The sequence below is a fragment of the Coccinella septempunctata genome, chromosome 9, assembly GCF_907165205.1.
Source record: "Coccinella septempunctata chromosome 9, icCocSept1.1, whole genome shotgun sequence".
Taxonomy (NCBI): Eukaryota; Metazoa; Arthropoda; class Insecta; order Coleoptera; family Coccinellidae; genus Coccinella; species Coccinella septempunctata.
In genome coordinates this window covers 18,796,606-18,819,566 of record NC_058197.1, presented here as the reverse complement: position 1 = coordinate 18,819,566, position 22,961 = coordinate 18,796,606, and the positions used below count along the sequence as shown (strand labels likewise).

General features: G+C 37.8%; 10 protein-coding genes across 12 annotated transcripts; 3 read left to right on the top strand and 7 right to left on the bottom strand.

Moving 5' to 3' along the window:
* Window positions 1-68: 68 nt before the first annotated feature.
* Window positions 69-3,528, bottom strand: LOC123320355 (dynein axonemal intermediate chain 7-like). Its single transcript, XM_044907652.1, has 14 exons — window positions 3,346-3,528; window positions 2,994-3,236; window positions 2,800-2,940; window positions 2,672-2,746; window positions 2,417-2,616; window positions 2,188-2,354; window positions 1,861-2,133; window positions 1,635-1,799; window positions 1,432-1,582; window positions 1,167-1,382; window positions 938-1,091; window positions 827-887; window positions 415-677; window positions 69-239 (listed from the first exon to the last, which is right to left on the bottom strand). The coding sequence occupies exons 2-14, from the start codon at window positions 3,162-3,164 to the stop codon at window positions 102-104; spliced, it is 2,175 nt and encodes a 724-aa protein (XP_044763587.1). The 5' UTR covers window positions 3,165-3,236; window positions 3,346-3,528; the 3' UTR covers window positions 69-101.
* LOC123320354 lies at window positions 3,346-4,399 on the bottom strand. Its single transcript, XM_044907651.1, has 4 exons — window positions 4,275-4,399; window positions 4,102-4,188; window positions 3,981-4,039; window positions 3,346-3,799 (listed from the first exon to the last, which is right to left on the bottom strand). The coding sequence occupies exons 1-4, from the start codon at window positions 4,324-4,326 to the stop codon at window positions 3,527-3,529; spliced, it is 471 nt and encodes a 156-aa protein (XP_044763586.1). The 5' UTR covers window positions 4,327-4,399; the 3' UTR covers window positions 3,346-3,526.
* A 464-nt stretch (window positions 4,400-4,863) lies between these two features.
* LOC123321145 (dynein axonemal intermediate chain 7 homolog) lies at window positions 4,864-7,713 on the top strand. The gene is made up of 13 exons (XM_044908650.1): window positions 4,864-4,982; window positions 5,029-5,142; window positions 5,195-5,277; window positions 5,330-5,536; window positions 5,632-5,743; window positions 5,836-5,927; window positions 5,981-6,205; window positions 6,259-6,399; window positions 6,467-6,541; window positions 6,670-6,869; window positions 6,919-7,085; window positions 7,203-7,433; window positions 7,493-7,713. Exons 1-13 carry the CDS (start codon window positions 4,949-4,951, stop codon window positions 7,711-7,713), a joined length of 1,902 nt encoding a protein of 633 aa, XP_044764585.1. The 5' UTR covers window positions 4,864-4,948.
* Window positions 7,714-7,718: 5 nt separating this feature from the next.
* On the top strand, window positions 7,719-9,338 carry LOC123320389 (dynein axonemal intermediate chain 7-like). The gene is made up of 6 exons (XM_044907702.1): window positions 7,719-7,990; window positions 8,046-8,261; window positions 8,315-8,486; window positions 8,545-8,605; window positions 8,791-9,059; window positions 9,112-9,338. Exons 1-6 carry the CDS (start codon window positions 7,830-7,832, stop codon window positions 9,247-9,249), a joined length of 1,017 nt encoding a protein of 338 aa, XP_044763637.1. The 5' UTR covers window positions 7,719-7,829; the 3' UTR covers window positions 9,250-9,338.
* On the bottom strand, window positions 9,335-13,655 carry LOC123320388 (glycogen [starch] synthase). Of its 2 annotated transcripts, none has more exons than XM_044907701.1 (14): window positions 13,508-13,655; window positions 12,615-12,756; window positions 12,376-12,557; window positions 12,106-12,297; window positions 11,741-11,941; window positions 11,567-11,675; window positions 11,356-11,509; window positions 11,182-11,302; window positions 10,956-11,122; window positions 10,659-10,851; window positions 10,374-10,548; window positions 10,075-10,286; window positions 9,822-10,022; window positions 9,335-9,770 (listed from the first exon to the last, which is right to left on the bottom strand). In XM_044907701.1, exons 2-14 carry the CDS (start codon window positions 12,751-12,753, stop codon window positions 9,741-9,743), a joined length of 2,076 nt encoding a protein of 691 aa, XP_044763636.1. In that variant the 5' UTR covers window positions 12,754-12,756; window positions 13,508-13,655; the 3' UTR covers window positions 9,335-9,740. The 2 variants fall into 2 exon arrangements, with proteins under 2 accessions (XP_044763636.1, XP_044763635.1); XM_044907700.1 differs by having other exon boundaries at window positions 13,480-13,650.
* Window positions 13,656-14,891: 1,236 nt separating this feature from the next.
* On the bottom strand, window positions 14,892-17,845 carry LOC123320064 (ribosomal RNA processing protein 1 homolog). Its single transcript, XM_044907229.1, has 8 exons — window positions 17,527-17,845; window positions 17,370-17,449; window positions 17,171-17,311; window positions 16,937-17,113; window positions 16,701-16,883; window positions 16,390-16,643; window positions 15,818-16,308; window positions 14,892-15,601 (listed from the first exon to the last, which is right to left on the bottom strand). The coding sequence occupies exons 1-8, from the start codon at window positions 17,729-17,731 to the stop codon at window positions 15,210-15,212; spliced, it is 1,923 nt and encodes a 640-aa protein (XP_044763164.1). The 5' UTR covers window positions 17,732-17,845; the 3' UTR covers window positions 14,892-15,209.
* A 102-nt stretch (window positions 17,846-17,947) lies between these two features.
* On the bottom strand, window positions 17,948-19,227 carry LOC123320067 (BLOC-1-related complex subunit 5). 2 transcript variants are annotated; one of them, XM_044907231.1, is made up of 3 exons: window positions 18,858-19,227; window positions 18,459-18,808; window positions 17,948-18,404 (listed from the first exon to the last, which is right to left on the bottom strand). In XM_044907231.1, exons 1-3 carry the CDS (start codon window positions 19,096-19,098, stop codon window positions 18,189-18,191), a joined length of 807 nt encoding a protein of 268 aa, XP_044763166.1. In that variant the 5' UTR covers window positions 19,099-19,227; the 3' UTR covers window positions 17,948-18,188. The 2 variants fall into 2 exon arrangements, with proteins under 2 accessions (XP_044763166.1, XP_044763167.1); XM_044907232.1 differs by having other exon boundaries at window positions 18,366-18,400.
* LOC123320068 (enhancer of rudimentary homolog) lies at window positions 19,210-19,971 on the top strand. Its single transcript, XM_044907233.1, has 3 exons — window positions 19,210-19,336; window positions 19,448-19,633; window positions 19,688-19,971. Exons 1-3 carry the CDS (start codon window positions 19,334-19,336, stop codon window positions 19,814-19,816), a joined length of 318 nt encoding a protein of 105 aa, XP_044763168.1. The 5' UTR covers window positions 19,210-19,333; the 3' UTR covers window positions 19,817-19,971.
* On the bottom strand, window positions 19,968-20,991 carry LOC123320065 (NADH-cytochrome b5 reductase-like). Its single transcript, XM_044907230.1, has one exon. The coding sequence runs from the start codon at window positions 20,908-20,910 to the stop codon at window positions 20,011-20,013; it is 900 nt and encodes a 299-aa protein (XP_044763165.1). The 5' UTR covers window positions 20,911-20,991; the 3' UTR covers window positions 19,968-20,010.
* Window positions 20,992-21,321: 330 nt separating this feature from the next.
* On the bottom strand, window positions 21,322-22,895 carry LOC123320086 (malate dehydrogenase, mitochondrial). Its single transcript, XM_044907256.1, has 3 exons — window positions 22,733-22,895; window positions 21,905-22,546; window positions 21,322-21,745 (listed from the first exon to the last, which is right to left on the bottom strand). The coding sequence occupies exons 1-3, from the start codon at window positions 22,793-22,795 to the stop codon at window positions 21,440-21,442; spliced, it is 1,011 nt and encodes a 336-aa protein (XP_044763191.1). The 5' UTR covers window positions 22,796-22,895; the 3' UTR covers window positions 21,322-21,439.
* Window positions 22,896-22,961: the final 66 nt, after the last annotated feature.

Below are 22,961 nucleotides of genomic sequence, written 5' to 3'. Positions count from 1 at the left end.
AAGACAAGTCACGAAAATGGTTTTCCTACAAGCCAGGTCAATCACAAATGAAACAAAATGTTTTTGAAATAAGTTTATTCGTCCAATCATCAGCTGAATCTTTAACTGAAGCTCAATATTCTTGTTCGATTCAGCATTCTAGCAACTGTATGTACTGTATCTCTAGATATTTCTGATATCTTATTCCTTACGTAGATGGTACTGGTTGCCTTCATCAGATACCAGAGATTGCAGCAGAACTAGAACAGAAAAAAACATATCTGAAGTAAACCATCTCGTTTTCTACCGATCCGAAGGCTTTCCAAACATTGGAGAAGACCATCTGGAACACTAGAAACACAAACATACCCAGACAGTCCAAATTTTGGCTTGGTTCCATAGTCAAAAGCCTTCAGAGGAATGTGTAGGACTCACCTTGCTACCTTCAACGGGGTCCTTGCAAAAAACTGGAGTAACCTCTGCGCAGTTGATGAAAGCAGCTCTCGAAGGAGTCACCAAGACCAGACTATGAGACTTTTGGGTGTGATGTTCTGGGTTATAGATCCTCATTTGCATAATGATCGATCTGTATCCCTCGCTTGCATTCCATCTGGACCAGGCAAAGTTGTAGCAGATGGAGAGCTGAGCCATGTTGTAGTAGCACATGTACTCTGTTGGCCAGTGTTTTTCACAACTGCCTTTTGAAGGAAAACCGGTTAATCCTTCATTGTTAGCTTCAGAAGATGATGGAAGAGAGAAGGAAGGAGTGGATGATATGAGAAGGCAAAATAGATGAAGGGAAGAGAAAAAAGAGATTGGAAGACAAGGGAGGGTGTGTCTTTCTCACCTTCGACATAGCAAAAGGCATCATAATCTGGAAAAATATCAACTCCACCCTCTCTGAGTATCTGCAAAAATTCAGTCAGCATTTTGGAAATCGTTGAATTTTCAAGATTACCCTCGCCAGCTTGTCGATGGTGAAAGTCTTCGAAACTATGTCCTTCAGGGCATTGTTAGGGCCATTCTGAAATTGCAAAACGGTAACTGAGGAATCCTTTATTTTGAACTCGAACAACAGAACTGCCGCCGTCAGTTGAAAGATTATATTGTTACTGAAACGAAGAAAAAATTAGATGAAGGAAGTGCTACTCTGTAGATTATTCTTTCTTCAATTCCTGAATACCTACTCTTCATCAGGCCTGATGTCCCAAGTCTGATATGGCAGATTGCCGTATCTGAAGGTAGCAAGGCCGAAAATGCCAAACCGTCCGGTCCTGAAGCTAACAGTACCTTTCTCCTCGTTGTGTTTGACGTCCTGTATGTCCTTGGTGCTCCATATCTTCTTCTTTTCCTCCCACATGCAAACAACCGGTGGTTCGAGGTACATAACATGATTCGGAAGACTAGAAAAGAAATTAAGAGCACCCATAAAAAAAATCCGAAAACACTCACGTAATATTTATGGAAATAAGTTTGGCAAAGCCTTCCTCTTGGAGTTTCAAGGCTGACTCAAGCTCTTCTGGCGTCTTCTGCTCCCCAGTGGTTGGAAACGTTTTGAATTCTTCGTAAAACGGTACTTCAGTCAAACACTTGGGTAAAACGACTGAAAATGGGTATAATATTCATCTGGAGAAGATGGAATCTTGAATACTCACAAGTAGAGACACTCAGGACCATCGTGACCAAATGCTGGGGTTGTGGTGGCTGATAGAATAAATTCAGCATGTGCAAACCACCGAGAATTATATACTTCCTCAGATTGACCTCGTGTTCTTCTGGTACGTACGGCAGATGCTGTCTCATCTCCTTATGTTCACACTCTTGGTTGAAAAAGCAAGATAAACTTCAGGGATGGCTGATGAGGACATAGGCAATCGTTACCTTCGAGAGCCTCTGCGTATTCTTCAGGGGTAGGATCCAGTTTGGTGGCTGGCACTTCTGGTATATCGTTCTCGTCGATTACTGGAGGCTGGAACTTGGACAAGGGTGGTAAATCTGGAGGTGGTGGTGCTAGAGAGAATGGCTTATAGTTAGCCTTCTCCTGCATGTTGGTCTCGTGTTTCTGGAGTTCTTGCTCGTACTGGGCTCTGTACCTTCCTATGACCCTGTACTTTCTCATGATCTTCCATTCCTTTTCCATAACTGTCACCAAATCTTAGGAAAAGTTTAAAAGATTAAAGCGTATATGGGAAATTGATAACTACTAACCAAGATTGTAGTATTCTGGCTTGGGTGGTTTCTGAAAGCCTTTACTGGTATCACTTAAATGATCATAGATGAGGTACAACACCCGTATCACCATCCCTTCTCCAGTTATGGAGGGTGGGAAATCTAAGGTCATCTTCAGATCTTCTATATCCAGGGAAATAGGAGGGCTAAAATGTTAAGATAAGTTGTTTTCTAGAGAATTTAACCATGTGCATATGAGAACACTCACGGAGCTCCCTTTCTAGGATTGAACAGTGGCGTAGGCATCCTGAATTTGAGCCACAAGCACAAAGTAAAATTGTCATCCTTGAAATTGAAATCCCCGATGTATAAACTGACGTGGTTCATGTTCTTATCCACATCTCTCAAGAGTTTGAACGTCATCATTTCCATCATCTCCTTGAGTTGAACCCTGAAAGAATTCCTGAGCTGAAAACAGCTCATCAATTTTTGATCCACAGTTTTCGAGGCTGAAATTTCATACCCATTTGAAGTTTTCCAGGCGATTCTTCGACTTGGGAGGGTTGTTTTCGATGAAATCGTCCAGAACACTCAACAGCTGAAACGTTAAGCTTTTTAAGAAGAAAGTAAGCAACTGGATGGCTAGGTCACCTTGAGTACGTCTCTGGTTCTTTCAGCTGCGTCTTCAGGGGTTGTTTCTACGATTACGTTGCTCCAGGATTGCAGATACATCGACATGTCGGATATGTGGTTCACAATGGGCAACTTACCGCAATCTACATAAAGCTGCCACTGAAGAAAAAGAACCTTGACTTCAAGTTACAGTTACAGAAGTATCAACTCACGTATTTCTCTTTCCTCTGCTTGTATTGCACCTTCTTACTTTGATCTTTGATGGATTTTATAACATCCAAAGTGGACTTCAGTCCTTCTAGTCTCTTGGTTTGCTCATGACGCAGGATTATTTGTTGGTTCTGCAAAAACTCTCTCTCTTCTTCTTCTTGCTTCCTCAGCATCTCGGCAATTTTGGCAGCCTTACCTTTCTCCAGTACCACTTGCTCTGAAGACGCTGATCTTCGCTTCTGTTTCTGCAGAAGGATAACATCAGAAAGTTATGATTTGGACGTGTGATTTCATTAGTTGCAGAATACAGAATGCAGATAGAGGAGGGGGAAATTTGATGGTTGATGTATTTACTCCTTTGCCGACTGATTTCTTAGTATCCTCTGTTTGTTCGCTGCTGTGAACAGAAGGTTCTGCCTCGAGTCTAGCTTGTTCTGCAGCCAATCTTTGCTCCTCTTTTCTGGCCTTTATGAGGAGAGTCACTGGGTCTTCAAGTCCAGATGGTCGAGGCAGCTTGATGATTTTCTCCTCGGGTTCAAGTTTCGACTTCTGTTTCTTGAAAGCAGAAAAGATGAGATTGATTGGTTAGAGGTGTGGTTTTCAAGGGATTTTTCACCTTGCCCTTTTTTGTAGCTGTAGCTGGTTTAGTGGGAGTTTTTTTCTCATCCTTGTCTTCGGCTGCAGGCTGATGGGTTTTCTTCTTTTTATCCTTGACAGTCTCTTGGACTTCCTCCTCCTCGCTGCTCTCTATATCTTCGTCGGACACATAGCTCATACGCTTTCTGACCCAGTCAAGCAGTTGGCTACCCTGGAGGTTAAAGGAGATGTGGACGTGTTTTTGGAAGGTCAAAGGATTTGGGCCAAATGTAGGAAAGGAAAAAAGGAAAAACAACAACTATATCTGCCGAAAACAAAGCGAAATCTTTATCAATACTGGGTGAAACATATTATTCCTAATGTGGCCCATTTTAAGCAAAAGATGTATTTACTTTGGTAGGGATCTCAGAGGCCCTGTGCTCAAACAAACCAGATTTGCTTCTAGATTTCCCTAGATGAACAATAGAAGGTATTCGTATTCTAGTTCCAGTCAATAACGAACTTCTTAGTTACCTCTTTTAAGTGATTCAGATGAGACCAAGGTGACACTTCTAACTTTGGCCTTGGTCAGTGAAGATGCAGGCTCTACTGGAGCTGGCTCTAAAACGTATCCAGGAAGGAATAAGAGCTATTCAACTGGGAATTTTCAGAATGAAAGATTGCTATTCTTCAATAGGAACACTCACCTTTTTCGGTGGACTTGTCTTTGGTCTTGTCTTGAGGCTTTTTCTTCGCCATTTCAAGAAAAAAGAGAAAAATATAAAAACTATATAGCAAAATTAGACAACCACACAATATATTTCAAAATTTGACAAATTTTCTTCTATCTGGCGAAAAAATTGACATCACATCCTGTATCTAACTGAGAAATTTTTACGAACGAGAAAGATGAAACTTTTAATCCTGTGAAAGAGGACTACTTAGTATTTCTAGTTGTGAATTATATCTCGAAAAATTCAAATTGATAGAAAAATTTTCTTCCCTGAATACAATTATTACACACAACTGCACACTGCAATTTAATTGAAGATTAAGATGAAAAATAAATTATCTTACCGATTACATGAATTCAGTGAGTTATAAATGAAGATACGAAAGAAAATGTTGAACCAAATACGAGAATATCGATCAAACAAAGATTGTTCAACCTGTTTTGAATTATTGGATATGTACTGAAAACTCTATACATTGTTACACCTGAATAAATATCTGGTTAACGTGAAAGCTCAGTAAAACTACTTATAATAGTTTTTTGAGCATTTCAAAATCCAACCTACCCTTTATTGAATTGAATCTTTTTCATAATCTGGGTGATCATTGATGTCAAATCTGACAAAACTTCCACTTGAATCTTTCCAGCATGGTAGCTAAAAATACTAAAACAACAACTCATGGTATGAAAAAAAAAGCCCACCTTCTCTCCTCACCAATAATTTTCAGCTTCAAAACCGGAGAAGAACAAAACGAAGAAAGATCTCGACAAAACCAAGAACGCAAAGGAAAAGAAGAAAAACTTGGCCGGAAGCAACGTATCTTTTGGAAAAATATCCATTGGTAAAAAACCACCCTTGTACGGTTTCAGATCTGAGACCTTCAGCCTTTTCAGATATCATAAAACCATCCTCTAGGAGTGCCCTGGCAGACACAGATTCTAGCAGCGCAGAAGAACCAGAAGAAATACCAAAAACAGTACATTCCGGTGAAAATAAAAGTCTTCACAACTAAAGACTGCTTCTTCCAGGGTGAAGAGCTGTTGAAATGGACCAGGGAACAAATGAGCTTCATTTCCGCAAGGTCTAAGGAGGAAAGTGAGATGGCTTTGGAAGAGGAGCAAGAAATACCAATACCTCCAACTCCCAAAAAACCTAAGAGTGAGAAAATCGAGAAGGCACCCATAAAAATTAAGAAAAAGGAGGGAAAGAAGAAGAAGAAGTCCACGACTGGAAAAGTGAAGGGTTTTTTTGCCAAATATCCATTCAAACAAAGCACTTTGTTGCCTAATAAGTAACATGTACAGAATGGATCCAGAAATTTCTTTTCCAGGTCAGTGAGGAGGAATTCCTGGACTTGACTGCACCAGGACCTCTGGAAGATGAAGTGATGTTCCAATGGAGATTGAGGAGGGAAGAACAAAGACGATTGTCGAGGAAGAAAAGTGAGTTCACTTTCTTCAAATCTCCTGTAGCCTGTAGAAACCTCCTGAACATTTGGAGAACCTGATTCAATGAATTCTTTGGTCCAATTCAGATAGAAGCGAAGTTACTTTCCTCGAGCCTACAACAGACGTGGTAAAAATAAGTTCAACTTCGATCCTAAAAGGTGGGAGGAGGAAAACCACAGTGAGTTAAAGTCATTAAAATCTTTAATACCCACTTGACTTAATTTCGTTTAGAAATTAACCCTAGCGGCTAAGAAAGAAGCCCAAAGACTACTGGAAAAGGAAAATGAAGAGAGAAAACGACGAGAAGAACTCTTTCAACAAGACCTGATGAAACACGAACAAGATGAGGCGGAAGATATAATCAGGGAGCAAAAAAATGCTACTACATTGAGGCGAATCAGAAGATTCCAGAAGGAGCAACTGGATAGGACCTGGGAGCTGTTCAGGAAGGCAGAGGTATCTTACGACCTTCTCCAGATACAAACATCACTCAATTGGTATTTTTCCAGGTGGAACACTATAGGAGTTGTGAAAAAATTCCCTTAGTTACGAAGTGTGATCAACTCACTTTCTTCGTGAAGCAGTGGGAGGAAAGTGTTGGGGAGATGAGCCTGGAGGATCTTGGGAGTGTTTGTGGAGTGAATCTTGAGGTAGATTGTAGATGGTTTGGCATCTATGGGGGTAGCCTCTATATTCTCCACATTTTCATTTCCACAGCTGCTGAAGAGGTTGGATGAGTTGATTTTCTACACGTCCCCAAACGAACAAGAGAAAATGGAACAGTGGTTGTGGGTAAGTCCAAATCTCATCAAAATCTATCGCTGAATCTACCGTAGAAGAAAGTTTGAAGATGCCCCTGGTTTCCTAAGAAATTTGTCTTAACTGTGGGTTTGTAGCTATTGCATATTTTTCTCTGTCAGTCCTCAGAACTATTGAGAAGCACCCAGGAGGAAATGTTGAACAGGACAATGTACAACATCCTCTCGGATGTATACAAGAATTTGAAGATCGAGAATTTGGATTACGGTGAATTCCAGACCAAGAATGATTCGTTCACTCTGTCCATATGGTTGAAATTGGACTGGCCTGTCTCTATGCCAAACCCTAAAAAACCACCTGGGTTAGTTTCCAAATCCAACAACCTTTTCCTTAATTAATAATCATTTCAGATCGGCAACAGAGGTGCTCCTGTCTGAGGTAGATGTGATCTGCATATTCCCACCATCTTTACTATGTGACCAAAAGGCTCTGGTATGTCTTCATATGCCATACGATCATGTCAGTGATACTTGTGCTACTTTCCAACCGCCTCCAAAGCCAGATTGTCTGACCAAAGGTGAGATTGGATAAGAATATTCTTCCTAGAATCAAAGGTTCAAGTAATGCTCCAAGAAAAACCCAAAATAATCTGTTGTTCGTCTCTATCAGAAAATAAACTATTAACTTCATTTAGACCTGTCCGAAAGCAACTATGAAGATAAGCTCAGAAAGCTCAAATACTGCTACGAAAGTCACTTAAGATCAGAATACGTAGAAAAAGTTGAGACCTACAAAGAGAAGCATCCAGACGACAAGTATCCCTTCCCTTTTGTACTTCCGGAGATTGAACTGAACGAGGATATACCCAGAGTGCCACCCCAAAGCCTTGATCCTACCCCAACTGAGTACGTAGATCTGGCCGATGGTGAGTTTAAGTGGAGTTTCACTCCTACGAATGTTATTGAACTTCTTTGCTCTCCTCAGACTTGCTGTTCGATAATTACCTGAAGGGGATGTACGTGGAAGCTTCTCCAGATGAGGTAAGCCTTCGGCAGTACCAACTGGTAGGGGGACTATACGACATTCAGCTCGTTTACCACCCACCTCAACCTCAACCCTTGGTGAAGTTTCACATGACCCTAAGAACAGGTAGAAAACCATCTTGCGAACAATTCCATGTATCTCAAAACTCTTTCGAACAGTGAAACAGCCCAAAAAGCTGGAAAAAGTCCAGTTCTACACGGAATTCCATCCTCCACCCCTACCCTGGTTGGAAGAAGGACCAAAGAGCGGCGGTTCTTCAACCAAATCCTTCAAAACAATGAGGTCGAAGAGGCTGACAGCCAAATACGGTAGCAAGACTGAGTCTAGGAAGGGTGGAGCGTTGGACCCTGACGAGGTGCAGAAATACAAGGATGCTTTGGAGCAATGGGAGGTGAACTTGAGGCTGGAGAAGGAGAAGATGGTACTGGTCAGCTTAGGGTAGGTATTTCCATTGTGAATACTGTTGCTGGGGCTGAGGACCATAGGGTTCCAGATTACCAGAAGGTGTTATCTTCCTGGAGAATCCAACTGTCTGCATGTGGAACGAAGAGAAGAAATCGTGGTGGGCTGGGGATATATACGAGGTGGATCATGAACACAGCGAAAGGAGGATAACGTTTAGGGTATCCAGATTTGGGCTGTTTAGTCTGGCAGTAAGGAAGTACCAAAACTATCCTTACAAGAGCTGGGACATCAGGCCTAATGACGAGTAACTTATCGCTAACATCCCTGATTCTTTTCCGATTGGAAACTTTGTTCTAGCGATTCTATCTCTATAGTACTGGAAGGTTCCAGAGTTACAGTCAATCTGACAATACAAGAATCGGATATCAAAGTCGTGGACTTTGAATATAGGCTTTCTGATTATCTGGTCGGAGAGAGAGGGTTGAATAGCTTGAAATCGAAGAGCTGGAACCTTCCTAGATTCATCGAGGTAAAACAAAGTCGGTTACCATCAATTGAAATGATCGAAATACGTTTTTTCCTTCCAGATGATGCAGAGAAGTGGTTTGGACATGTTTCCTGACCATGACGCAAACTGTTACTACACAGGTGGGTATTGAATCAAACCAACAACAAATTTGTCACTCTGAGAATTGAACCATTCATGAGTATAGGAAATATCCAGGTATAGCATGCATTTCTCTAAATGGACAGCTCCTCACTTTATTGTGATAGATAGATTCTTCATCTCTAGAGAAAGAATAAGTTGTGATATGATCTGGGGATTTTTTTAGCAACTATGGAGAAGCATTGGCCAACTGCTTACGTTGCCTACCACGCAATGGCCCAAACAGCCATCCGCTATAATTTCTCCAGGTCTAAATGGAACTCAGAAAGTGGGAGAAGATCCATAGTACTTCGTTTAAGGGAGTATGACCCTACAGATGAAGCTGCTATTCTTCGCACCTTCGATTTGGTCCAAGTTACGCCACTGAGGTCACAAGTGCTCGTTTGCACTGAAGACGACGAGAATTTCTCAGATGAAGCCAGTATCTTGTACAAGGTGAAAAACGAATTTTGAAAATTTCACAAGTTTCAATCGGATTTCTTTCCAGTTCCAGCCAAACTTGCAGTATCTGCTGAAATCCATGAGTAAAGTGACGAATAGGGCAAAGATCAACGACTTCTCACCAACCACCATACATACATTAACTGAGTTTTTGACTCGTACCAGAATATTCAGTTTTTCATGAATTTATTCACTCCACCTGAAGCTATATTTGTCTAGTTCTTAAGTTTTGATTCTTCCTATTTTATTTTGATTTAAGGAATAAATAATTCAACAGAATATTCATTTATTGAATAAAACATTGCAACAAGTTTAAAATATTAAAAAAATATCTCTAGATATCATTAATTTAAAATTGAAATACCTCAGATTCCAGAGTATAACGTTTTTTTAAGGATAGGTCAATTGTCACTAGGTAAGGAAGAAAAGTCTCTATTACTGCAGAGATTAACGAAGATGATTCTCTTCTGAAATGTATGCGAGTATTACAGTTCCCTAAAAAGGTTTTTCGATAAGTTTCCTAAAGAAAAATATCCAATGGCACGATTGTTGAGCAGTCTCGTTCACTGATTTCTGATTCTGTTCAGTTTTAGCCTTGGTTACTCAGAGTATTATCAATTTGAAAGGGTTGAGATTGAGTTATAGGATTCGGTTGCTAAACAGGGCTTCCCAATTTCACTTATGGTTGATCTGGAGTTCAGCCAACTGAAAAAATTCGTCAATTATATTGGGAAAATCGATTTTTATCGAAAATACCTCTCCTTCTTCATCGACTGAGTCTCCTTCATCGTCACTGCCATGTAAAGAGGCAGCTGGAGTAGTCACTTTGCTAGAACTAGGACTTGGTGGTTCAGAATAAGGCCTGGAAAAGTTCAAACCACCCATCCTGTTCTCCAGAACGTCCTTGAAGTCTGGATAAACAGCTTTCAGTGCTTTAATCCTGGCTTCTCTATAATACTAAATGGGAAGATTAGAGCAAAACTAAATGAGGATACTTCGATGTACTTACAACGCCCAAATTTCTCCAATCTAATAGGTCGCTCAAACGTTCTGTTCTGTTTCTCTGGATTATACGTTGTCTCCTGTTTAAACGTGCAAAATCGAACATGAACTGCGCTAGTTGTTGTACAGAGTCCTCCAACGAGATATAGCGTCTGTCCACTACGTAAATACCGTAGGACTTAGGGTCAACAACATGCTCCTGCATGAAGCATCCAAAACCTGGATAAACATGAAAAATGCATCAAATTAGAAAAGTTCAAATGAGTGTAAAAGACAACGAAATACATCTTTGAGGTTTATACTCACCTGATAAGTTTGTGGTAATACTAGGAATTCCCATAACCGTACACTCAGCTGGTGTGTACCCCCAAGGTTCGTAATAACTTGGAAAAACCCCCAAGTGACACCCCCTAACGAATTCTTCATAATCCAGACCAAACAGTGGATTCGTTGAACTCAAGAATTCTGGATGAAATACTACCTACGAAAAGAAATGCAATGATTCGATTCGAATCTTGAAAATGCATAACGAGAGTATACAGGGTGATTAGATACACTATTTGGAATGACTTGTGTTAAATTTATGTTTACCTTGACTCTGTCACTTGAGGTATTGAACAAATTGCATCTTCTGACTCCACACAAGACAGGGTCCTGCCAATCGTCAACAACATTATGCGTTGTGACTGGTGGTAGTCCTTGTCTTTGCAATGAGTATATACATCGTTTGAGCCTGACCATCTCGTCCTTCTGCAAGAGTTCACTCGATTCTGGTAGGCGACCACTGAAAAAACCAACGATGAGATTGATATAATTTCAATAATGAAGAGGCGAATTACTACATTGGTGACAGCGGTGGGATTTGAATTGATTTTTCTGAATTCTCACCTCAAACAAATTTCGTACATCCTTTTGCCCATCCTACTCTGTATGTCTACGATAGTGTCTCTCAAACTTTTGGTAACAGCGTGTCCCCTCAGAGATTCAACGTTGAAATTAGCAGTCTTAGCTGGGAAAATCATGAAGGCCACAACTGTCACATCCGAATTGGTCGACTAAAAATCGCAAAATTCACAAATAAGTTTCGAAATCTTCCAGTTTTCGAAATATTCACCTTCAAATAATGATTAAGCCTTGCCAAAGCCTCGATGAATATGTCTGCTCCCTTATTTCCGTATTCGTAACGTCCGGCAATGAAAAAATACAGAGTTTTGTCCAAATCGAAATCGTAATGGCTGAAGGAAATGAAGAAAATTAAAGTTGAACTGAATTCTGAGAAAAAACTCACCCGTAAAAGTGACCCCTGACAAATTCGTGAATTTTGTCTTTGGAAAGGGCGTGTAGATTTTGGAACTCGTGTAGGGCTGAAAACTTTTTAACGTTCAGACCATTGGGGGTTATGACATCAGGTTTCCTCTTGAGCAAGTGCTCTGCTTCGTAGCCTAGGGAAAATGGAATTTTTCAGTATTGCACAAAAAGTATATACCGGTAGCATTTACCTGTAATATCCGAGACAGTGGTAAAAGTGTGAGATAAGTGGGAAGCTGCCCTCTCCATGCAATATCTATGGTAAATTTGCCTTTTTCCAGCTTCATTATCCACGTTAAACTGAAAATTATAACACAAATCATCGAAAATGTTGCTCAAAAGACGAATTCTAAAGGAAATCTCACCTTATCCAAGTTGTTGTAAAAATCTGTGCTACCTGCGCACAAATACCTCCCTAACAAGGTGGCATGGGTGGTGAAAACTGTTGCTACATTAACATGTCTGATACGTAGGTAGATAAGTCCTACACCAGCCTGCCATTCATGAAAATGACACACTATTTTTGGTTGTGTCTCTTCTTCCCTTGCCTCAGTGATATTTTTGAACTGAAAATCAAAAAAGATCTCTAATAGTAACAGATTTTAGCAAGATCTTAAACTTCAAATCTGCCTCTACATTGTAGTGGGGGCTAAGCACTATAGTTTAAAAATTTCGTGGCCTACTGAGCCACCCTTTCCTTCAGCTAGTGTTAAATGGAATATTCCCTTACTTCAGATATAAATTCTGCAACCATATGTCCTAAGATGATGGCATCGTTGGTCTCTATATCAAGATGTGGCACTCCTAGATTGCACTTATCCCACAATTCAGCCTTGAATTCATCCAATCTCCAAGAAACTGATCCTATATCCATGAGGATTATCTGAGGGTTACCATCTACTAACCATCTTCCTGTAACAATCTAAAAATTGTCTTCTTATAATTTGAGATTAGAATTAAGTATATAGCTTGTAGGCTATGGCTAGAATCCATGTCTCACCCTATAGCCTTTTTCCCTGAGAACTTGTACAGCATCATTAAGTACATCTGAACCCAATGGACCTTCCTCAACTTCTGTTCTGGCACAAGATTCTTTGTAAGGTCCTAGCAAGCAGTATTGGTCTCCCATCTCTTCAGTGGAGATGTAAGCCTTTGATCTTATCACTGTATAGATACCACCAACTGGAAAATCGATTAAATGTGATTAATTGTCCAAAAAAATTGAATACAAAGCTTTACCTTTGTTAGCAGCTTCCCAGGCTACTTCGAAAGTCCATCTATTATCCTCCTCAGCTTGTTGTCCCCTGTCCAGAAGACCCACCAAATTGCTACATGATTCCCCCCTGTAAAACCTTCTCCCCATTGAAGACCTCGACATATCCTGCAAAAATCCCATCATAATTTCAATTTTTCATCGAGATTTACTCATCAGATCATCCTTAGATAATTCAGACACCCACCATTTTAACCGTGTCTACGCCTATGGCGACACGTGTAAATGAAAACATTCAAAACAGAGTAAACTTGAATTTTTGGCAATCGATAAAGGGATTACGTATTCGAATGATTTATCAATGGGAGAGGATCCAATGGGAATGATAAGATAAGGAAGCATAAACATTAGAATTTATTTTTTCGTTTTACAGAAAATTTTAATATCACATATGGTTTTTAATGAAAATTTTCGAGTTGTAAGTGTGGCGAATTCAGATGGAATTTGCTTGAAGACAGTTTGGTTCACACTGAAGTTATATCTCAAGAACTATAGTTCTTTTGAAATCGACAAAAAAATCCGCACTTGAAGTGAAGATGAAAAAACAAAAACTACTCTAAAATCAACCTGAGATGGGATTATAACAAAAAAACTTTCTGAAACTCTTCGAATTCATGTTTTGGTAAAGTGAAAACAATGAATTCAGAGAAAAATTATGAACAAAGTTAATAAAACTCAACCAAAAACAAACCAGTTGATGTAAAATCAAAAATATTTTCGAAAAATATCTGAAAAGTACACTAGGTGGAATTGTTAATGAAAAAGTAAACATAATAATGTCATGAAGAAATCGAGATTCGATCAAGAACAAACGCTCGCTCTTTCACTTACGTTATGATATGAGAAAAAAAGCACCCACCAAAATTTTTTAAGTCAACTTTTTCCGATAAACTATTTTTGAAGAACTCGCTGTTAGCAAATTGACTTGAGAATCACTTTTGATTCTGTTTCGATGATCAATCTTCACGTGGTAAACATGAACGAAGGAAAGAGTTACAATTTGTAACGTGTGGAACACGCTTAAAGTGGAAATACGTGTGGAAAAAAGGATGAGATAGAAGACTTATTTATCCTGAAGGTCACCTCTAAGCCATGCTTTAAGAGGCCTTATCAAAGACTGACGTTTTCCCACTCATGTGAAGAATTTACGTTTGGAAACAAGGAAAAAGAGAGGATAGAAGATGTAGGGATAGTGTAAATTTGAATCGACTCCTTTACGCACTCGCAGCAGATGGCATGTGCTTTTGAAAAACTCAGTAGAAGGTTGATTTACTCGAAATTTCGTTTTCATTCTGAAAATTTTCACTACTATTAGTGTATCCATTGCAGTCATGGCAAGAATTTTCAGAATCAAAAGCACCAATTCAGATGAAAGTATTTATAAGTATTTTTTGTATATTTCAAGATCACAAATCACTCATCTTAAACAATTTTCCATGAGAAAATTCTTCTTCAGCATTGAGATGACTCAATTCCATCTCTGTAGCTATAGCAAAGTCTAAATTACTTAACTCTATAAGTCAATAATTTTTACATGAAAAGACTGATACATCGAGCTCCATAAAATATTCAGATTTATTACTAGAAGAGTTGCTCTTTCAGAATATGTATAACATTTCCATCTACGGTGATTTTTATCGAGAGAAAAACTACTGTAACGGTGACTATTGAAAAATTTCCAAAAATGTGGAATCACTTAAATAATCGTCAAGACTGAACGGCTTCATCGAGCTCGATAAAATTTTCAGATTTATAACTAGAAGAGTTGCTCTTTCAGAATATGTATCATATTCAGATCTACAGTGATTTTTCCGTGGAATACGCGTGTCGAAAATAATCCTTCGAAAAATCCCGAAAAAGATATTGTCAATGAAATTTCGAGATTTATTACCAGAATAGTTGATCTTTCAGAAAATTCATCACATTTTAGATGCGAATTAAAGAAAATTATTGTATTTAATTTGCATAATTTCGACTGTGAAAAAGGAATTTTGAATTATTGACGAAAAGACATGTGGAGCTACCTCTCGGTGAAGCCTGGAACTCAAAGTGATCGATTGTGTCGCCAGCTGGTGTGAAACATGCGAACATTTGCCAGGAGGCTACAGAGATCATTGAACTCTATGGGAGTCTATGACAGAAATCTACTGAAGCTTTGGAGCTTTTTTGAGATGTTCGTCTATGGTTTTGAGGTTATTTGTTGGAAATAACCTCAAAAAATTGAGTGGAAACAAATAAAAAAATCAGATATCAACCTTTATTGATAAAAAAATAAACCTATTTACAAATTACAGGCACAATAAAAGAACCGTACAAGTGATAGACTCAATGAATAAAATACATCATATCACGTTAAAACATCAACAGTCAGTTTTAACATGAGGAAAAACCAATGAATAATCTTGAACCAAGTGTAATATCGTTCGAAAACAATGTCAGGTGGAAATTTAACAAAGTGTGAATCTGTAGTCCTGAGTCCTAAATTGAATCAAGTCGAAAACAAATAATATTTACAGATAACAATTTGTAACATTTGCAGAATAAAATTGGTCTCCAGCTAATTAAGGCTTGTATTTCTTGTAGAAAGGATTGATTGGGGTGCTGCTTGTGCTCTTCAACAATGGCTTACCAGGCTTCTTGCTCCCATCGAAAATTATAGTAGGGGAGCTCAAGACTTGCGTATGGTACTCTTCAAACTCTTGCGACCTGTTAAGACTGGTGTTTATTTTAACCTTCTTTGTTCTTTCCGGAGTGGAGCACTGGGCATGCTTGTTCAGATCCCTGGGATTCTTGAATTTTATCTGGCTGCTATCGATGAGTTGCTGGAGGTTCTTGGAGGATTTTTTGGAGATCTTTTTCAGTTTTTCAACATATTTCTTAGAGGGGATCGTTATTTCGTACTCCCTTTCCTTGAGAGGTTCATCCCAAGGATTGTTAGGAAAAATTTCTTGGTCTAAAAAGAAACATGGATTATAATCTTATATGATACAATGGAAAACAAAATCCAGCAACTAAACCAAGAAATTTCAACACAGAATGACATCAAGTTCAAGGTGAAAAATAAAAATACATTGTGTCATTCATATTTACTGTATTAAACTACAAAATGACATAAAAAAAAATACATTGAATGAGAGTGAGCCACAAAAAAATGTAATATTTTACTCACTTTCTAGGGTGGCAGGTTCTTTCTTTTGCAATGAGGATTTTGAGGCTCCCGTTTTTTTATCATGTTTGGTGTCAACGTCATTATAAACCCTCCACAGTCCCGAAAATTTCTCAAACACCAAATCGGGCATTTGACCACTTTCAGAGAGTAAAGACTGAGGTACCACTTTCTTCATTTCAGTATTGTCTCCTTTAAAGGTAACACCCTGTTTGAGATATTTTTTGGTCATATTGAGAAAGTCAGAATTTGTCATTTGGTTGATCTTTTTGGGTTGGTTTCGTTCCTCCTTTTTCTTGATTTTCTTAACAGGCACTTCTTCGTTCATCTCCATTTTCCTCTTTCTACCCTTGGTTTGGACCCCCATCAGTTTGTTTTCGAATTTAACCAATCTCTTGGCCGATTTTTTCAAATTCATATCTTTGATGTCATCCTTTGGAAGCCTCAAGTCTACGACGCCCAATGGATATATTCCTTTGGCCAATTTTCTCAATCTAGAAAAAAACGTGGATCACATTTATGAAGAAATAGAAAACAAATAGGAATAAAGTCATGCTATAGTTTTTTCAACTTACTGCTTTGAGAGCAAAGTCATAGTTTTCCTTGCAGCTACTTTACTATTTTCAGTGTACTTATATTTAACCAATAAATCAGCAAGGAGCTTAGGGTTGAATTTGATTTGGGGCAATACAACATCCACCCTACCAGCTCTTGGATCTAAAGGCTTATCTTCTAACAAATGACCTTCCTCTTCATCATATTCCTCAGAATCCTTATCTTCTTCTATCTCGACTTTTTGCATTGCATGGATAGTTCCAGGAAATCCTTGCTGTAATCAAAATTAAACGGGTAAAAACTACGACTTGAATATATTAGAAAAACTTACTCTTTTCCAAGCATCATATCTCTCTTGATATTCAAGACCTACATCTGACTGAAACATCAAATGTATGAATATAAACTTCCTAATCTGTTTAATCCTCCTGGGATCATCAGATGAAGTCAGTGTTTTAATAAAGGGGACCAAAAATTCGGCGACTAAATGATGCTTCAAGTGACCTTCGCTAACCTGAAAACAAGAAAAAGTTATATCGTCTCACAAAATTAGGTGGATCAACTTACTTTGGCAAGTTCTTCTAAATACACTTCCGTGAAATGTAAAAAGAGTCCCATGATATCTTTCTTCCCTGAATCTAAAACTGTCTCAGATATAACATTACCAAATTGTATAATGTTGTCTTTTTGAAACCCATTCTTCTTCAGAACAACCAAAAATTGTCGTAATAACCTCCTCACAAACTGAAAAATTAAAGAGTGAATTAGGGTTCAAACGAAGCCAGACAACAAAGATCTCACCATTAAAAATTTGTTCAATCTAAGTTGGTCAATACCAAACCACTCCTTACATAAAGTTATCAAACCACATTTGAAGAGAATAAGTGAGTGGTCAAATGGTAACTCATGCAATAAACTGGCAATATTCTCTGCACACTCTTCCTGAAAAAATAAACATTCTCCTTGAGCAAAAATTAACATAAAGATCATAAAAACTTACTTGAATGAGAGGTTTATCGGACATCCACATCGAATAAAATAGCCCTTTCCAAATCCTGAGGAAATCTTCCTCTGTAAAAGCTGAAAAGAAATGATCTCTCTTACATGAACTCTTCAGGTTAGAATGAAAAAATTCGAAAAAATGAAGGGGTAGTTACCTAGATTTTGTGATCTATGTTTGAGCCATTTTTTCAGGCTCTTCAGGGCTCTGTCCCTGGATACCTTCTCGTTACCAGCTAACGATCTGGCGATTTTCAATTCTTGGGCTAGAAGAAGTGTTTTTTTCTCGTTTGTATTGCTCTGTTTAGAATAGGACGACGGTTTTTTTTGAGACTCCAACATTTTAGTCTTCATAACTGCCATTTCCAAAAATTACTCAAACGAAAAACGCACACCTCTACAAGAAATTATTCGAAAATGTGACTTTACTCAACTTCACTCACTCCACTTCACCGAAATATTAACCTCAAATTCTTAAATCAGACGGTTGTTGATCATAAACACAGAATACTAACCACAGACAAAATAACTTTATCTTTTTCAGACTGTTCCCGTATTTTGTAACTGAAATCGAATGAATGATTTTTCATTGGGAATTTATTTTATTCTGACATATATCGACATGAAATGTGAAGAAATAAATAAATAGAATAAAATAACATTACTAACACAATAGAACTTATTCATAAATATTTTACTTTTGAATCTAGTCAAAGGATTCCTTCCAATATAAAATGAGATCAAAAGTGTTTCTTGCAGTAGTTCAGTGACTAAATAATTCTGTCTAGATTCTTCACATCTGAAAACTGAAAAATCAAACTCATCCAGTGGTCCAAATAAAAGGCTCCAGCCTATCATCTACGTCTAGATGATTATTCAACGTTTCCATTGACTCAAGAACTTCATTGAGCAACATGTGACACTTGTTCAGCTGTGAAGAAAGGTCATGAATTTTGCCCAATTTTTCAGCATATTTGGCAAATTTCTTCTGTTTTTCAGTTGCAGCATTGAATACTTTTGTTATTTCGCCATCTGTCTAAAACACCAGATTTTAAATAAAATTGTAGGAAATATCAGTGGAACAAAATACCTCTCGGATCTTATTACTGAGTGCATTTTGTTCAACAGCAACTAGATTGGCACAAGCAGTCAAATGACTTTGATATCTAGCACATAGCCTGAGAAGAGGTGCAGGATCTAATCTTTCCAGTACTTCTGGATCTCTAGCTGCTGGGAGATTCAGGGTGGCCCTCATAATAGGCAAAAACATAGGTATACTTTGCAATCTTTCCACATCAGGGTCTTTTTCAATATTAGGACTACTCTGGGCTGGATTTACTAAAACTATACTATGTGGGACCTTTTTTGGCTGTTTTTGGGGTATTTTTCTTGGTGCTGATTTCGTTTTAAGAAGCTGTTTGTTCTGAAGCTTCGGAGAATCTGAAAATCAGGAATAAATATCTTATCCTTATGTTCGATCAGCACCAACCTCCTATTGGTCTATTAACAGTGTAACTTATATAAGGTAGATCTACATCGCTGCACAAACTAGGCCCTGGCGAAGTAGATCTAGGTCTTCCCGTGTTTCCATCAATATCAAATTCGGAAGAAGAGCCCCCAGGATTAGCAATAGTATTTTGTCTTCTCAAATTCGAAAATCTACCGGGATTTGATTCGAGGCCTTGCCTTTTGGATACAGCGTTAGACTGCGAAGAATGTTCACTTCCCATCTTATTCCAGATATATCTCAGGTATTTATATGAATTGATAACTAATAGTTTTCAACAAAATAGTACCCTCCATACAAAATACAATCAATATTTTTTTCATTGTTCTCTATGACATAACAACCAAAGATTATAGAGTTAGGTTAGGTTAGGTTAGCATCTGTGGTTGACATCCAGAAGGAAAAGGGTGCATAGAAGTTCTCAAACAAACGATATCTAAAATTTCTCAATTCTCAGAATGGTAATTATTTTATAATTGTACTTCAATGCATGTCCTACGAAGAATTCAAAAATTTCACAGTGATTCTTAACTTCTCTCCTTCCGTTTATATATATGAAATTGTTTTTTTAGGCCCACACAATTCTTCTAGTGCAACCCGATATAAATCCTGAAACTAGGACTTATTCTGATTATGAGTCTGTGAACGAATGCATGGAGGGAGTTTGTAAAATATATGAGGAACATTTAAAGAAAAGAAATCCTAATACACCTACCATCACATATGATATTTCACAGCTGTTCGACTTTGTTGATCAGGTAAGTGTATTCCATAGTTTTTGATCTGTAATGGAATAATAATCGATATTACAGCTATCAGACCTAAGCTGTCTTGTTTACCAAAAGTCAACCAACACCTATGCACCTTATAATAAAGACTGGATAAAAGAAAAGATCTATATCCTACTAAGACAAGCAGCTGGTCATTCGAATGGAAGGTAAATTTTTCCTTCCCATTTCAATTCAAAGATTTATGGACGTATTTTAATTGTAGAGTAACATTTATTTATTAAAGAGTATTCACTTTGTTTGAAATTACACTTAACAGTTGACTTCATGTTTATTTTTCATCTAATAAATCATTTGTACTAAATTCAGCTCAGATTTTTATTTCTTAAAGGACTAATACAGTTAAGTCAAAAAAGAAATATTTTCTGGTCTCCAGCTGTAGTAATATAACTTGAAATACAATTTTCAAATTCTGTAGAACCAGAAATCACAACCTGTAAATTATTTCCCTTGTTTTTGATGAATTGAATTGAATCTTTCTCTACTAATTTTCTGTCATGAATAATTTCTTCGTATTTCGGTGAAAAGTTCATTGGATCCTTCAAAAATACCTCATAGGTGAAATTCCAGTAAGATTTCAATTCATAAAGTTCATTTCTCAGAAAAATTTCATTCATGTTTCTACAACAGTATAACAAATGTAAAAATGTTTCACAAAAATCATTTGATATCATTTCTTTTGCGATTGAAAATATTGGGGCAATTCCTGTTCCTTGAGCTATGAAGAGTATGTTTTTTATCGTATAATCTATTGTGAAATTGCAGTAAGGGCCTCTCCATAAAGTTTCACTGCCTATTTGCAAATTCTTAAGGTAAGATGACATTTTACCTTCGTCATACAATCTTACCAAAATTGTAAACGATTTGTCATTATTCTCCCCGTAAGGGATTGGAGTATAAGCCCTTGTGAATTCTTTTCCTGAACTCGATTCTCTACCTTTCAACATGAAATGCTGACCTGGTGCATAATTCAATTTCTCCTTATTACTTCTATTGTAATTTTTGTTCAAGAAACTAAAATATTCAAACTTGAAAATATAAGAATTCGGAGTATGTTTTTCTCTATTAACAAGTTTGAAAACAGAGTAGGAAGAAGGATGAATACAGTTATCATATTGTTGGCTATTTCCGTCCTGATATTTTTTCAAATTATAATTTTTCAATTGCTCCTCATATACGTCCAAGATACAAGGATTGCAACCGGAGTTGCAACAATCAGAATCTGCTGGTTTATCTGGGGGTTCCATAGGTCGTTTCCATTTATAGCCAAACAGTAAGATAAAATTATGAATTTACATTTTTTCTCGTTGTAAGAGAAAATTTTAATAAAAAATTGACCAGATTAACCTTTATGAAAGCCTTAACCTTAAAAAAGCATAGAACACTGTCTTTCAAATTCGAAATCATCCATCTGTCAAACTTATGATGACATGGTGGTTGTGTTCCACACTGACACTTTTTATCCTAGGACACTAATATAATTCAAGGATTTGCTCAGATCCCTTGTTTTCTTACAAAAGTTGCTCAAACACCAAAGTCGACTCTTACATTCGAGACGAATCTTTATATGCCTCTCTCTTCAATGGAAACCACAACTCACCGATCTCTTCTCCAAGTGTATTTCGGCCTTGTTCTGTGATAATCCAATAAAGACAAAATTAAACTTAAGTTAATTTTATTTACGTATAAATAATATACAAATGCCTGCAGCAATCTAGATAAAAAATTTGATGGATCTTAACGTCAGTTCTCCAATTGAAACTTTCAACATTGTCCTTAGTTCTTATTTACAAAATCGATACCTTTCTGAATATTTTTCTTCAATTCTGGGATGGCTTCTTTCAATAAACCTTCTTCGAATGGCGACAATTTACCCATACCCAAATTCTTTTCCAAGCCGTTTTTGCCCAATAGAAGGGGTGTTGAGAAATAGGATGCTTCCGTCACATTGGATTCTACAAATCCACATTCTATCACATTGCTCTCCCCTTTCAATCCCCTGATGAGGGAGATTGTGAATCTTGCTCCGGCATATGCCATCGAGAGAGTAGCAGATCCTGCACCGGCCTTAGCTTTCACAACCTGAAAAAAGTAACCAGTCTTATGTTGGTATCATGGATATTGACAGGTGGCTGTCTAACCTATATTTCCTGCCTAGCGTACATAATAAAATTTTAAAAATGGTGGAAAAGCTAGACTATGAAGAGAAAACAATTACTGTTTCGCCCATTCTATACTTACTTCTGTACCAGCCTCTTGTATCCTGACAGTCAAAGGCTTCAATTGTTCAGTGGTGAAACTGACGGATGGTGTTGCTTGAGAGATAACGGGTATGATAGTAACACCAGAATGGCCACCGATGACTGGTACTTTAACATCCAGAGGATTGAGGCCTTTAGCTTCTGCTACAAAAGTGTTGGCCCTAACAATATCCAAAGTTGTAACTCCAAAAATTCTCTTTGGATCATGCACTCCTGCTTTTTTGAATACTTCAGCGGCAATTGGTACTGTGCTGTTAACCGGGTTGGAAATTATGGCAATAAGAGCTTTGGGAGCAACTTCTGCAGCTGCCTTTGCAAGATCCCTGACAATACTTGCATTTGTGTTGAAGAGGTCATCTCTTGTCATACCTGGTTTTCTTGGGACACCTGCTGGGATTACGATGATGTCGGCACCTTTGAAACTTTCTTTCAGTTGGTCAGGACCCATGAATCCCTTAACCTTGGCCGGAGTTTCAATGTGGGATAAATCAGCTGCTACTCCAGGGGTGTGAACTATATCATAAAGCGATAGTTCTGAGATCATGGGACATTGTTTGAGGAGTAGGGACAAAGGTTGCCCAATTCCCCCAGAAGCACCAGCCACGGCTACCTTTACATTGTTCTGAAAAGATATGGAAAATTGTGAAACACACCTCTTAAGACATAACCTATGTCACAGAGCTACTCCCAAAATGTTCGATTACTAATTATTGAATTAAATGATAAACTAGCGTGGATAATTTTTGACCTCTTGACCTAGGTTCGGCTGTTCTTATCAGAATATTCAAGAAATTTTTTTAAAGTTTACCTGACTGGATGTGCTGAAGTTGCGGCTTACAGCTAAAGAGTTCCTGAGCATTCTGGAGAACATTTTTATGGTTTTTTTCAATTGAAAATGAATAAAATGGGTATAACCTTAAGACGACCTTTTGCAAGGCATGAAGTTAGGAACAACGTAATTAGTAATTATCAAAATAGTTAACCTTGAAATTTTTTTGATTGACATTTATTAATCGATTCTTTTTCTTTGGACATCA

What these genes read in the sequence shown, in the direction of transcription:
- LOC123320388 (XM_044907701.1), bottom strand. Translation starts at nt 12,753, where the DNA reads ATGTCGAGGTCTTCAATGGGGAGAAGGTTTTACAGGGGGGAATCATGT. An exon ending in TTGCAGAATTTATATCTGAA is followed by an intron (nt 11,942 to 12,105) that starts GTAAGGGAATAT and finishes TTTGATTTTCAG; the next exon opens with TTCAAAAATATCACTGAGGC. An exon ending in CAGTCGATGAAGAAGGAGAG is followed by an intron (nt 9,771 to 9,821) that starts GTATTTTCGATA and finishes GAATTTTTTCAG; the next exon opens with TTGGCTGAACTCCAGATCAA.
- LOC123321145 (XM_044908650.1), top strand. Translation starts at nt 4,949, where the DNA reads ATGGTAGCTAAAAATACTAAAACAACAACTCATG. An exon ending in AGAAGTCCACGACTGGAAAA is followed by an intron (nt 5,537 to 5,631) that starts GTGAAGGGTTTT and finishes TTTCTTTTCCAG; the next exon opens with GTCAGTGAGGAGGAATTCCT. An exon ending in AAATGGAACAGTGGTTGTGG is followed by an intron (nt 6,542 to 6,669) that starts GTAAGTCCAAAT and finishes TTTCTCTGTCAG; the next exon opens with TCCTCAGAACTATTGAGAAG.
- LOC123320389 (XM_044907702.1), top strand. Translation starts at nt 7,830, where the DNA reads ATGAGGTCGAAGAGGCTGACAGCCAAATACGGTAGCAAGACTGAGTCT. An exon ending in ACCTTCCTAGATTCATCGAG is followed by an intron (nt 8,487 to 8,544) that starts GTAAAACAAAGT and finishes TTTTCCTTCCAG; the next exon opens with ATGATGCAGAGAAGTGGTTT. An exon ending in CGCAAACTGTTACTACACAG is followed by an intron (nt 8,606 to 8,790) that starts GTGGGTATTGAA and finishes GGATTTTTTTAG; the next exon opens with CAACTATGGAGAAGCATTGG.
- LOC123320067 (XM_044907231.1), bottom strand. Translation starts at nt 19,098, where the DNA reads ATGGGAAGTGAACATTCTTCGCAGTCTAACGCTGTATCCAAAAGGCAA. An exon ending in TGTTAATAGACCAATAGGAG is followed by an intron (nt 18,809 to 18,857) that starts GTTGGTGCTGAT and finishes CCTGATTTTCAG; the next exon opens with ATTCTCCGAAGCTTCAGAAC. An exon ending in TCAGTAATAAGATCCGAGAG is followed by an intron (nt 18,405 to 18,458) that starts GTATTTTGTTCC and finishes CTGGTGTTTTAG; the next exon opens with ACAGATGGCGAAATAACAAA.
- LOC123320355 (XM_044907652.1), bottom strand. Translation starts at nt 3,164, where the DNA reads ATGCTGAGGAAGCAAGAAGAAGAAGAGAGAGAGTTTTTGCAGAACCAA. An exon ending in GCCTGGAAAACTTCAAATGG is followed by an intron (nt 2,617 to 2,671) that starts GTATGAAATTTC and finishes AGCTGTTTTCAG; the next exon opens with CTCAGGAATTCTTTCAGGGT. An exon ending in CTTATTTCCATAAATATTAC is followed by an intron (nt 1,383 to 1,431) that starts GTGAGTGTTTTC and finishes TTTCTTTTCTAG; the next exon opens with TCTTCCGAATCATGTTATGT.
- LOC123320354 (XM_044907651.1), bottom strand. Translation starts at nt 4,326, where the DNA reads ATGGCGAAGAAAAAGCCTCAAGACAAGACCAAAGACAAGTCCACCGAA. An exon ending in ATCTGAATCACTTAAAAGAG is followed by an intron (nt 4,040 to 4,101) that starts GTAACTAAGAAG and finishes TTGTTCATCTAG; the next exon opens with GGAAATCTAGAAGCAAATCT. An exon ending in CCTCTGAGATCCCTACCAAA is followed by an intron (nt 3,800 to 3,980) that starts GTAAATACATCT and finishes TTTAACCTCCAG; the next exon opens with GGTAGCCAACTGCTTGACTG.
- LOC123320065 (XM_044907230.1), bottom strand. Translation starts at nt 20,910, where the DNA reads ATGGAACCCCCAGATAAACCAGCAGATTCTGATTGTTGCAACTCCGGT.
- LOC123320086 (XM_044907256.1), bottom strand. Translation starts at nt 22,795, where the DNA reads ATGTTCTCCAGAATGCTCAGGAACTCTTTAGCTGTAAGCCGCAACTTC. An exon ending in ACTTCAGCACATCCAGTCAG is followed by an intron (nt 22,547 to 22,732) that starts GTAAACTTTAAA and finishes ATATCTTTTCAG; the next exon opens with AACAATGTAAAGGTAGCCGT. An exon ending in TACAAGAGGCTGGTACAGAA is followed by an intron (nt 21,746 to 21,904) that starts GTAAGTATAGAA and finishes TACTTTTTTCAG; the next exon opens with GTTGTGAAAGCTAAGGCCGG.
- LOC123320064 (XM_044907229.1), bottom strand. Translation starts at nt 17,731, where the DNA reads ATGGCAGTTATGAAGACTAAAATGTTGGAGTCTCAAAAAAAACCGTCG. An exon ending in GATTGAACAAATTTTTAATG is followed by an intron (nt 17,114 to 17,170) that starts GTGAGATCTTTG and finishes TTAATTTTTCAG; the next exon opens with TTTGTGAGGAGGTTATTACG. An exon ending in GATATGATGCTTGGAAAAGA is followed by an intron (nt 16,644 to 16,700) that starts GTAAGTTTTTCT and finishes TTTTGATTACAG; the next exon opens with CAAGGATTTCCTGGAACTAT.
- LOC123320068 (XM_044907233.1), top strand. An exon ending in TGTTCGACTTTGTTGATCAG is followed by an intron (nt 19,634 to 19,687) that starts GTAAGTGTATTC and finishes TCGATATTACAG; the next exon opens with CTATCAGACCTAAGCTGTCT.